The sequence below is a fragment of the Corvus cornix genome, chromosome 3 (genome assembly GCF_000738735.6).
Source record: "Corvus cornix cornix isolate S_Up_H32 chromosome 3, ASM73873v5, whole genome shotgun sequence".
In the NCBI taxonomy this organism is placed as follows: domain Eukaryota; kingdom Metazoa; phylum Chordata; class Aves; order Passeriformes; family Corvidae; genus Corvus; species Corvus cornix.
In genome coordinates this window covers 44,219,049-44,231,367 of record NC_047056.1, presented here as the reverse complement: position 1 = coordinate 44,231,367, position 12,319 = coordinate 44,219,049, and the positions used below count along the sequence as shown (strand labels likewise).

General features: G+C 50.7%; 1 protein-coding gene across 1 annotated transcript; it reads left to right on the top strand.

Annotated features, from left to right (window-relative positions):
* The first annotated feature begins 364 nt into the window (after positions 1 to 364).
* On the top strand, positions 365 to 5,608 carry IRF2BP2 (interferon regulatory factor 2 binding protein 2). The gene is made up of 3 exons (XM_039569358.1): positions 365 to 1,289; positions 1,338 to 1,704; positions 1,966 to 5,608. Exons 1-3 carry the CDS (start codon positions 678 to 680, stop codon positions 2,685 to 2,687), a joined length of 1,701 nt encoding a protein of 566 aa, XP_039425292.1. The 5' UTR covers positions 365 to 677; the 3' UTR covers positions 2,688 to 5,608.
* Positions 5,609 to 12,319: the final 6,711 nt, after the last annotated feature.

Sequence of the window (12,319 nt, the reverse complement as noted above, 5' to 3'; positions counted from 1 at the left end):
CTCACCTTGTCCCTCTCCGCTCCCACAGCCCTCCCCTGGGGCGAGACGGGGCGGGGGCGCGGCGGCCCCCCGGCGGCAGGAGGAACCCCCGGTGCCGCTGGCGGTGCCGGTGGCGGGGGCGCGGGCAGGGGCCGAGGCTGGGATCGCGGCGGCGGCGGCGGGGCGGGGGCGCCCATCGCGCAGGCGCGGCCGGCACTGTCGAAGAATCGAGGCGGCGGCGCGCAGAGGCGGCGGTGGCGGCTGGAGCCCGGCACGGCACGGCGCCGCCGCCAGCCCCGGCCCCGGCCCCGGCCCCCGTGGCAGTCCCCGCCCCGCCCGCCCCGCCGCCCCGCGCCGCCCCGTAGTAGCCAGAGAGCGGGGGAGCCGTGCGGGCGGCAGCGGCCGCAGCCCTGCGCCAGCCGCGCGGCGGAGATGCGCGTCCCCGCCGCCCTGTGAGCGCCGCCGGCGGAGACGGCGAGGGGAGCGGCGTTCCCCGCAGCGGCTCTGCCTGCCGGGGCGCCCGTCGCGCCCCGTTCCAGCGCACGGAAGAGGAAGGCGAGGGGGAGGGGGCCCGGCGGACGGTCCCGCTGCGGCCGCGGCTCCCGAGCCTGCCCGTCGGGACTCCGGTGACGAGGGGCGGAGGAAGCAGCGGCCGGAGCCGGAGCGGGGGGCGCTCGCCGCTGCCCCGGGGCCGGGACATGTCGTCGGCGGCGGTGGCGGCTGCTTCTCGCAGGCAGTCGTGCTACCTGTGCGATCTGCCCCGCATGCCCTGGGCCATGATCTGGGACTTCACCGAGCCCGTCTGCCGGGGCTGCGTCAACTACGAGGGCGCGGACCGCGTGGAGTTCGTCATCGACACGGCGCGGCAGCTGAAGCGGGCGCACGGCTGCTTTCCCGAGGGCCGGGCCCCGCCACCGCCCCACGCCAAGCAGCCTCCGCTCTCTGCCAAGGAGCTCCTGGCGCAGCAGCAGCAGCTCGGTCACCCCTCGGCGGCGGAGGCGGCGGCGCGGCCCCCGCCGCAGCCCCTGGAGCGCTACTCGCTGGCGGCCGAGCGGCCGCCGCCCCGCCTGGGCGCCGAGTACGGCGGCGGCCGGCAGGTCAACGGGATCCTGGTGCCCAACGGCTTCCCCAAGCCCGAGGAGCCGCCAGAGCTGAACCGGCAGAGCCCGAACCCGCGGCGGACGCACGCCGTGCCGCCCACCCTGGTGCCGCTGGTGAACGGCGCCGGGCTCCCCGCCGCCATCGGCGGTCTGGGCAGCCGCGCCGCCGCCGCGGCCGCCGCCTCGCTGGCCGCCATCTCCGCCGCGCCCGCCCCGATGGCCGTGCCCGTGCCCCAGCAGCCGGCGGCGGCGGCGCAGGCGGCGGGGCAGGCGGCGGGGCAGCCTGGCGAGCTGGGGCACAAGCGCCCCGGCTCTGTCTCCTCCTCCTCCTCGGGTGGCGGCGGCGGCGCGGCGGGGGAGCACGACACTGGCGCCAAGGAGAAGCGGGGCTCTGCCGAGAGCCTGCCGGCGGCGGCGGCGGAGCTGGCCGCGGAGGGCAAGGGCCGGCCGGGCGCCGAGCAGGAGTGGCTAGCCAAGCCCAAGACAGTGCGGGACACGCTGCTGGCCCTGCACCAGCACGGGGGCCACGCCGTGCCCCCCTTCGACAGCAAATTCAAGAAAGAGCCGGGCATGGCGGGCGGCAGGCTGCTGGGCTACGAGACCAACGGCTCCGTTGCCAAGCCAGGTGAGGAGCCGGGGACCGGGGGTGGCCGGCAGGGGAGGGGAAGGGAGGGGAGGGGAGGACGGGGCTGGAGGGGGGGCTCTCCAGGGATGCGGGGCGGGGGATGCCGGGCGGGTTTGGGCGTGCGGGGCGGCGGCCCGGCGGCTTGGGTGGCCGGGTGCCCGGGGGGTGGCCGAGGCCACCCGTTTCCGCGGTTGCTCGGCGATGCATTGTGACTGCGCTGCCTTCTTACCCTCCTCCTTCCCCCCACCTCTGCCTCTACAGGGGCCCGGGCCGCCCGGAAGAGGAAGCCTTCCCCGGAGCCGGAGGGCGAGGCTGGACCCCCGAAGATCAACGGGGAGGTGCAGCCCTGGCTGCCCACCTCGTCGGAAGGGATGAAGCTGCCGCTGACGGCCACCCCTTTCATGTCGCCCCCGCCGCCCACCGCCTCGCCCCACTCCAACCGGACCACGCCGCCCGAGGCGGCACAGAACGGCCAGTCCCCCATGGCTGCCCTCATTCTGGTGGCGGACAATGCCGGGGGCAACCACGCCTCCAAAGACGCCAACCAGGTCCACTCCACCACGCGGAGGAACAGCAGCAGCCCCCCCTCGCCCTCCGCCATGAACCAAAGAAGGCTGGGCCCCGGCAGGGAGGTGCCGGGCCAGGGGGCCAGCGCGGCGGCGGCGGGCGGGCTGGAGCCCGTCCACCCCGCCAGCCTGCCGGACTCGTCCCTCGCCGCCAGCGTCCCTTTGTGTTGTACCCTCTGCCACGAGCGCCTGGAAGACACCCACTTCGTGCAGTGCCCCTCCGTCCCCTCCCACAAGTTCTGCTTCCCCTGCTCCCGGCAGAGCATCAAGCAGCAGGGAGCCAGCGGGGAGGTGTATTGCCCCAGCGGGGAGAAGTGTCCCCTGGTCGGCTCCAACGTCCCCTGGGCCTTCATGCAAGGGGAGATCGCCACCATCCTGGCCGGAGATGTGAAAGTGAAAAAGGAGAGGGACTCGTGACTCGCCTGCGCTCGCCGCCCGACGTCACCTTGAACTCGAACTGCTCGAATTCTGTATATATCTATAAATATATATATATAAATATATATATATCTCCAAGACAAGGGAAATGTAGACTTCATAAACATGGCTGTATAATTTTGATTTTTTTGAATACATTGTGTTTCTATATTTTTTGAAGACAAAAGGTATGTACTTATTATAAAGGCATTTCTTCTAATTCTTCTCCTTTTTTTCTGTTTTGTGTTTTCTTTTTTTCCCTTTTGTTATAGCAACTATTTGTTGTGCTTCCCTGGTGACAGTTACTGTTCAATGTAGGCTGTGACTTGCGCTGCTTTTTTTAGAGAGCACTTGGCAAACCAGAAATGCTTCTAGCTGTATTTGTATGCACTTGTTTCTTCTGTTTTTTCTTTCTTTTCTTTTTTTTTTTTTTAATGCCAAATACACTTTCTGACATTGTAAAGATTGCCTTACTGTCTGTGATTCCTTATTCCTGGCCCCTGTCCTGTAGAGCTGGTTGCATGCAGGCTTGGTCTGAGGCGGTTGGGGACAAGAGTGGCTAGCCAAGGCAGGCATGCCTTTTGCCATCCCGCTGGCCAGGTGAGCTTAGGGAGCAGGAGGGCTTTCTCCCAGAAGCATGTGGCTCGGGTTGCGATGGAAGATCCTCCAGATCCAGTTCCAATGTTTCTCAAGGGAAGTTGCCACCAGAGTAGGATGTGGAGAGGTGTCCAAGAGGCGCTGTTGAGTTAGGGATTTCTGGGTTTGTTTGTTTTTGGTTTGGTGTTTTGGTTTTTTTTTTAAGGCAAAGTTGACTGCAGTTCTCGTGATCAGTTGTAAGATTACAAAACTGCATTTATTCACCAATTGCATACCAGGACGTGGAATTTTGATAACTAACTTAGTTAAATGATTGGCAAAGGTGCCAGTGTAGCACTGTCATTTCTGAAGGTCTTCAGTGTCACTTGTGGGGCTTTTGTGTCTTTGGACAAAGCTGGGGATGTGGGGAAGAGACTTTTTAATTTTACTTTAATTTTCAGATAGTGCGTATGGATTTTGATTTTGCTTATCAGTCACCTCTAGTGCTGTTGCTATTGTTACTATCGCTGACACGGTATTTCCAAGTAGTGGCAGGTACGATGTGGTACAGTGACAGCAGTGACTGAGGCACTGCCAAATTGCCCGCGGGCATATCAGTGACAGCCCAAATGTGGGTGGAGGAAACCTGTAATTTCCTTACTACGTATGCTTGAAACAAACCTACTGCTATTCTTTGAAAATGAAAATATAAACTGGTTGAAATGAAAGCAATTCGGGCTGCACATAATGGCCCTGGCCCTGCCTTTTAAGCTACTTTGGAGAACTCTTTTGTAGAGCCACTTCTTTTGATCACACTTCTGCATCACCAAGCAGACTTCTCAAATCAATAAATCATTGGTTACTAGAAATAGTTCAAGTCTTATAGTGATGTTTTTGTGCTGTTTGTAGTTCATTGGCAACACTGCAGCTGTATGAGCCCTTCTGTCGAGGTGTTTATAACTCGCTAATATGCGGTTCTTTCTGAGCAAAAGGGTGGCAAGGTCGTCCCTTCCCAGGGACCAGCTAATAAACACTTTCAGTATCGGAAGAGGAGGAGGAAAAATCTGTTCAGCCAACTATAAAATGGAAGAATTTTGGGTGCTTTTTAGTCAACTGTTCTTATTGTGATAATGTTCAAACTGCAATTTAGTGCAGAGTAGTATTTTTTTTTTTTTTGAAGACTACTTTTTTTAAAGAAAAAGAAATGGTCATTATTAGTATTTGAAGATCAGAACTGCACATGCACAGTAATTTTCTATGAAGTGTTTAATGAGCACACCCACTACATTGTGTTCCATATTACAGGTCAATGTAATATTAGGTAAGACTTGCATGATAAACAAATTCATTGAGTCAATATTACGCTTTAAAACTTATAGTCAAGATTGGTGTCTTATGTAAACACATTTAGCCAATTTGAAGAAAACGCACATTATATATATATACCTATATATATCTATATATAAAAAAATGCCAACTGTAAAGGATTCTTTGGAACCACTATGATCTGTGTAAATGTGTATTTAGGCACTTTATTAAAAAAAATGGAATTTGAGCTGATAGATGGTAACAAGTTCTTCAAAGTTGCTTGGCATAATACCTTACATGGGATGAGGTTCGTGTTTTTGATTAAGGTGGTATCCCTATGCTTAAAAAAGAAGCAAAACTGAATTCCAAAGCCTAAAAAAGCCCCCCCCTTTTGTGTCATCAGGTGTCCCAGCTGTGAGCGTGCCGAGGGTGAGACCTGCTCCTGACAAAGTACACCCTTGTTATGGGGCCGAGGGACATTGGTGTGACTCGGTGGAGAGGCCTGTAAGGAAGCACACCTTCCTCCTCCTCCTGCCAGCCGCCTGCTCCTGCAGCTCTGTGACTCCTGGAGAGGATGGAAACTCCCCAGCCGGCGATGCCAGGCAGTGGCCCAGAAACAACATAGATGGAAAAGAAATGGCACATGGTGGCTATGCTCACTCAGCTGACTTTCAGCCCCCAGCCAAGTCTAATCTCCACCATAAAACTTCAGAACTGCAAAAGAAAAACAAACAAACAAACAAACAAACAAAAAAAAAGAAAAAAGAAAAAGAAAAATAATTGAGGGTGTTCATACATAGCTCATTTTTCTCACATTGAATGTTGCTTTTTCCTTTTGGTTGCTTTGCTCAATTACAATAATGCTCCAGTGGATTCTCCCTTTATTGCTACTTCCTGGGCTACAAGCTTTTTTCCTTTTTTTTTTTCTTATTATTTTGAAGTGCTTTAGCTGCAACAGTGCTACTGTTAATATTCCTTTTTAAACTTTTTAAAAGGTGATACTGTAACTTGTGTAGTATTAAAAGTGTTTTAATGAAGAATGTGTGATTATTATATTTTTTTCCAACCCTCTTCCATGCCTTTTTTTTTCAAAGATACTTTTTCCTGGCAGTTCAACTGCATGGTGCTTTTGTTGACAGCTGCTGAACTAACCTGCTGCCAGTTTGGCATTTTATGGGATTTTTTTGTTTTTTTTTTTACTTCTGACACTAAGCATAAGGAAACTAGGAACTTTAAATATTTACTCAATTTTTTATATGTAAAAAAAGAGAAAACTTGGAAAAGCTGTAGTTGCCCAAGTACAATTTTTTTTTTTTTTTTAATACTGTCCTGACATTTATTTGTAAACAGACAGCAGTGTGGGACAAGAAGGGATGTGTGGAGCTGGTGGGTGCTGCCCTGTGCCTGCGTCCCAGGGGGTGGGAAAGGTGCCACACAAGGGAGGCTTTGACCGCCTTTGCAGTGGCCTCAGAAAACCTGGTATGTTTGGGAGCTCTCTTTTTAGACGTGCTCTAAACCAGGCCATGGCAACCGCGTGTTTTTATGAACTAGCACTTAGGCAAAGGGTATAAATATATTTGAGAGTGCTCTCTAGTGGCTTGTTCTGTCAACAGAGCCCCTGGATCCTTTCCTTCTGCACCCGGTCCAAGCCCTGCTTGCCTGTCCGTCCAGCTGGCAGGGCGATGGCTCTCGGTGGGACGGGATGGGACGCTGCTCTGGGGACACCTGGCCACCCGCCCGCCTGCAGTGGGGCACCTGCCCTGCCGGTTGCACCCGCTCCATGAGTCTAACTTGCCCCCAAAGTAGCGTGGGACACACCGTGTGCTGTGCAGGGTGCTACGGTGCAGCTGCAGTGCCCACAGCAACACAGCCTCTCCGCAGGAGGGAGGAGAAAACACTGGACCGTGTGAAAATTAATGGCACCAGGTTGGCTGAGCTACTTGGAGCCCTGACTCTACTGCTTCACCCTACAGGGCTATGTCCAGTCATTAGGCTTGAAAAGGCTCAGCCCTCAGCATTTCATGTTTCTCCTCCTTGAGCATCTGCATTTAGGTAGCTGCAGCTGCATCTTTTGAAAAATAATTGAAAAAAACCCAAACCCAACCACCACCTTTCCTCAAGTGGACTTTTGTCTCTACAGACGCCATAGTCCAGCTCAGTATAAACTACCTTCAGTATATGCTCCCATAATGAGACAAACATAAAAAGAGAAAGAAAGAAAGAAAGAAAGAAAGAAAGAAAGAAAGAAAGAAAGAAAGAGAAAGAAAGAAAGAAAGAAAGAAAAGAAAGAAAGAAAGAAAGAAAAGAAAGAAAGAAAGAAAGGAAAAAAAGAAAGACTTAGAAAAACTGAAAAAGAAATTTTTTTTCCCCTATTAAAACAGAAGATGGGCTTGGACAGTGTATGGGTGCATTTCCTGCAGTAGGTGCATTGCAGCCAGTGACCCTTGCCACTTGCCAGGCATGGCCATGGAACAGCCCAGCTGCCTTGCCCTGATCCCATGTAGGCCACCAGTATTCCTGAGTCATCCTCCTTTCCCTGCCCTTTGTTCCCAGGAGCAGATGCCTTTCCTCTGCCAGGGCCCAAGGTCAGGCAGTGCTTGAAGCAGATGAATGGAGTGCCTGCTTATCCACTTCATCACCTGGAGCTGCTGCACTGCTCCAGAGGTAACTCTTTCACTGCCTCCAGACAGCCTCTGGAGCATGCCGTGGGCTTTGAGCATTAAGTGTGGGGTTCAAATTCTAATCATGGAACTCCCTGAAAGGCCGAACTCTCCCTCCTGGGAAAGAAGACACACATCTCCCATAGAAAGCTCCCAAGTGCATGTTAGTGCCCATATGGCTGTCTTGTTGGCTGGCATAGGTACACTGAAGATGGGGTGACAGCTCTGCAGGTATTCTTAGACATACTTCACCTAACTTTGCTTTTCTTTCTGCCACTCCAGAGCTGGTTTTGTAGAGACTGGAATAGAAGAGTACATGCTAAACCCCGAAGTGTTGCATCAAGTTGAAACCCCCTACAAAACAAACTTACAGAGAAACCAGAAGGTGCTTCATAGAAGCTTCTCACTGTACTAGGTGTTTCTTCATCTCATCACCTCTGACTCAGCAAGCACCACAAGAAACATCCCTGCCCATTAGCTCCCATCGCCAGCAGCACTGGGGCAGATGTGAGAACCTGCTCTGCCTGGCACAGGATCTGGCCATGTCCCCATCTCGGGGTCCTTTTGTTTGCCCCCCAGCCTGCTGCCTCCTGCCCTGGTGGTCCCTAACTGTGGGGTGCCCCCCTCCCATCCTTAGGTGCCCTGTCCAGGGCTGTGGGATGTCCTTCCAGGTGGGGGGCTGTGGCTTCCCTGAGAAATAAATCCTGGGGAGCCTCCAATTTGGAGGCACCTTGGAGGTGTTCAAGGCCGGGTTAGATGGGGTTCTGAGCAACCTGATCTAGTGGAACGTGTCCCCGCCCATGGCAGGGGGGTTGGAACTGGATGATCTTCAAGGTTCCCTTTCAACCCAAACCATTCTATGAGTCTATGATTTTCAGCTGCTGCCTCTGGGAACGAGTGCATTCACTCTTCACTGCAAGAATGCCAAGTCTGCATTGTCTTTTACCCTGTTTCACTATAAACCACTTCTTTCCCCCACCCTCTGCCAGCCCAGAGAAGTCTCATGCTGTTTTGTTTTTTTCTTTTTGGCAACCCTTTAAAAACAAACAGGAGATAAGTACACAGAGATGAAATGGGTTGTTGGTTCACTAGGTTGCTTCCTTGCAGTGGCAACAAGTCCAGCTGTTCCCACACTGCTGGGCAGGAGTGTCAGGCTGCTGGTGGGGAAGTGTGCACGTGGTGGGCTTCAGGAGTGCCCCAGATGCAATGGGGGCCTCACCCTGCCACCCACTCAGCCAGGGGCACAAGAAAGCAACTGAACCTTCCCCTTCTTCCTCACATGGTTTTGGGGTTTTTCTTCTTCTTTTTGCATCTTTACGAGCTGAAGGAGGCCTGATTTTTTTGGAGAGGGGGGCAGTTTGCATAGATACCCTTAATTTTTTTCAACCATAAATCCATGTGTTCTCCAACCATTTTCTAATCCTTTTTTTATAGGTGTGTCATATTCTCCAACTGTATGTAGAAAGGGACTTACAGATATTAGACAACAACTGCGTAACAGATGAGGCATTTAATTTTGTCCAGACTACTTACAAGTATTTTTTTTCCCCATCCACCTTATTCAGGTGCTGCTAAGCACTAAGAACAAATAATTTTCTCTTTTAAGATGTATCACCCCTCAGCTGATAGTTAGAAAACTCTAAAATCAGGGTACTGATGAAAGACTTCAATGCAAGCACAGGAAGGTGATGCTGAACATCACATTTCTTTCACTTCACAAAAATTGGGAAATAAATCAGCTTCTGCACACTGACTCATGCCTTTGCAGCTCCTACTTCAGGAATTGCAGGGAAGTCAAATCAGCATAAGGACCACTTTTTCCATCACTCTTTCATAACTATTCATGCTGTAATAATTTAAAAATTCCAAATACTAAGTTCCCTGTGATTTTGTGGTGGTGATTAAATAGGGTTCTATCCTTCTTCCCCATGAGAATACAATTAGGGCAACCTCCCCTACAGAAATTACAGAGGGAAGGTGTTATTTTCGTTGCTGAAAGTACCATACTGTCTTTATGAACTCTGGGCAACACAACACGTCATGCAGTAATGGCAGGAGGTATGGGCTTCCCTGCACCTGGAAAGAAGGGGGCTGGATGGGCCCAGCTGGGGCTTTAACTTGCTCTAATTAGTTCAAAAATTATGCTTAGACATCCATTCTGGTTTTCTTGGAGGAAACAAACCATGATAAACATAATGAAGCAACAATTTTTAGATGTGCTTTTTAATTAGTATTTTGATGTTTAGTTTCATACTGAGAGCTGTTGCATTTGTGTAAGCCCTCTGCTTTGCTTTGGAGAGACAAATAACCTGTGCCCTTAACTGAATCAACTCCTTTATGCCCCCAATTAATATTTTTATAATCCAAATTTTATCTTACCAGTTCTGCCTCTTTGGGTTACGGTTGCTCTTTGTCCAGACCTCTTTGTCTGACTGCATTAAAATTAACTCACGAAGGTGGATGACTGATTGCAGCTCCTCTTCTTTCCTGCACAATTTGGACATTTCCTGAAATCTGCCTCTTAATGGGGAGACTCTCCAGCTAGTAAGACTTTCTGGGAATGGTGGTACACTCTAGCTGGTTAGCCATTTGGCCTCTGGCCACCTCTCAGGGAGAGCTCACAGCAAGGGCTCTGGGGGTTTTGTGTGGTCCTGGCACTAGTGGAAGGTGTGGACCAGCCATGCTGCTTCCCGGTTATCTTCCGAGCAGGAACATTTTGAACTGCAGGAGCAGCATGTGTTTCTTCATCCTGTGTCACAAAAATTTCCTGACATTTAGTGTTTTGGGGTGGATCCCTTCCTTTTCTGTGAAGAGTGCCAATTTCAGTGCTGCTTTTGATGGATAACAGTCCATGAAGCACTGGAGCAACACCAATAAATGTGGCCTGTGTAGGAAAGCTTCCGGGTTCCTTTTTTAGCTCCTCCTTGGCTGCAGAAGGACAGGAGTCCAGCCCTGCCAGCCTGCCTTTTTCCCTTCCCGTGCTGCTGGCAGCACCTTCCTTGGGAGAGAGCCTTGAGAGGTGCCTGGAGGGGAAGGGGTGTTCGAGAGGGCTGGGTTTCAGCAGTACTGACCTTTCTCACTGTGTGCAGTCTCAGGGCTCGTTTAAGCTCCCTCCAAGCAGCTCCAAAGAGGTGCTTGGCACAGCCCATTTTGTCCTGATTGTGATGGTGCATTCACCCCTGTTCCTCTGGACCACTTTGGGATCTAAGGAATTTCTATCAGGCCTTGGGCTCTCTGTATAAGGAGTCGGCCAATGAAGCATCTCTTGACTGTACCAGGAAGTCTTGCATGGCCAAGGTGGTGTAAAGAGCAGGAATAATCAGTCATCCCCTGACAGCCTTGGAATTTTCCTTACCTGAATTGTAGCCTGAGTGGAATGCTATCATTATTATTGGACTTTAGAAAATTCCAGTAATTACTGACCCAGACTGTGTCCAGGATGGAAATTTCTGGATTACTAAGGCCAGTCATCTCATGACCCTATGAACAGTGGTCCCCTGTAAGGACCCTTGAGCTCTCCTGAACTACAGCAGGCTGCCACCAGTATATCCCTGAGTGGGACACCTTTTGGAGCTCACAGACTGTCAAGTTTGCCAGGTTCTGAGGACCATCAAGGAAAGCTGACAACAGGGTCTGGGCTGATACCCTCCACTCCTTGAGGCTCAACCCTTGCCTGTTGACAAATGCCAAGGTACCTGAAGTGAGTGTTTCACTGAACTTGCAGTAAATAGAAAGGATAGTTCTTCACTGTCATCTTCTTGAAAAGGGACAAAATGAAGAAGGAACATCTTGCAATCCTCAAGTCCAGTGAAGTACTCACCAGGGTGAGGCTGGTGATGGCAGTCCAAATTTGATTCCTCTTGCTTAGCTGATACATGGCATACTCCTTCAGGTGCCCTTCCTCCCATCACTGCTCAGTACCCACAAGTCATGGTTACCATGTCATGGCACCCACAAGTGTATCAGTGAGGGTCCAGATTGCTGGGAGCTATTGTACAGTCAGGCAAGAGTGGTTTAAGGAAATGGTAAGCAATACTTGTGAAACAGTTGGTGTCATCTGGGCTTCATTTGCTTTTAAAATGGGGTTAAGAAAGGCAAAATAAGATGACTTTCCTCACTGAGCAAAAAGCAAAGCTCATCTTTTAGGGACTGAATTGCTGACCCTTAGTTAGTTTAAAACACAAAACAGAAAAAGCGACGTTTTTCTTTTGGAATCTGTTCTTCTAATTCTAAACTGGATTCCATCCTGCCAACAGCTCTGTCCTTGACTTCAGCAGCTCCATGGGAGCATTCCTATGAGTAAAGTTTCACCAGAAATGTGAGAAAAAACAGGGCTTAAATGTAAATTATGAGTTACAACACAGACAGAATTGCTTTAATTATTTATAAGAAATCGTTCCCTTATAAATAGGTTTTTCGGTTAAAAGTATTGCTAGCATTACCTTGTTACTTATCCATAATTAATTAAATCATTGCAAATTTCTATGTTATTATCATTTCCATAAACTATAAATAATTCAGAAGAAATGTGGGTTCTTTCAAGGTAGTTTGTATGTTCAGATAAGGCAGAAGAGCAATCTGGACCTGAGCAGAGCAAAGCTGCTCCATCCTCGACTTTTTCACAACTACATCTTCAGAAAAACTGGGAAGGAAAGGGACAGGGGGTGGCCAGTGAGTGAAATACAATGCTGGGTCCTGTCCTCAGCACTGCAGGGCTTTTGTCTCCATGCTGGGCATGTCCTGGCTGCTTTTCGGAATAATCAGAAGGAAGTGCAGAATTGATGGAGTGAAGGACTTTATCCACTGGTCTGCCTTTGCTCCACAGCATTTTTTTCCCTTCAAGTAAAGGCAAAAGTGTTTTTGTTGTCACTGCAAGTTTAATTTGCCTTTTGAAAAACAAGCAAGAAATGTTGAAAAGTTCACACTTAAACTAACTTTAGAAATGTTTTTCAAGTTAATTTACCTGGGAAATACAATCCTTGTTCACGAATAACAAGATGAAAACTTCCAAGCAGAATCTCACTAGTATTTTAAGACTTTGCTCATTGGTACTGGCATCTCACTGTTTTATAATAATTATGCAGGGCT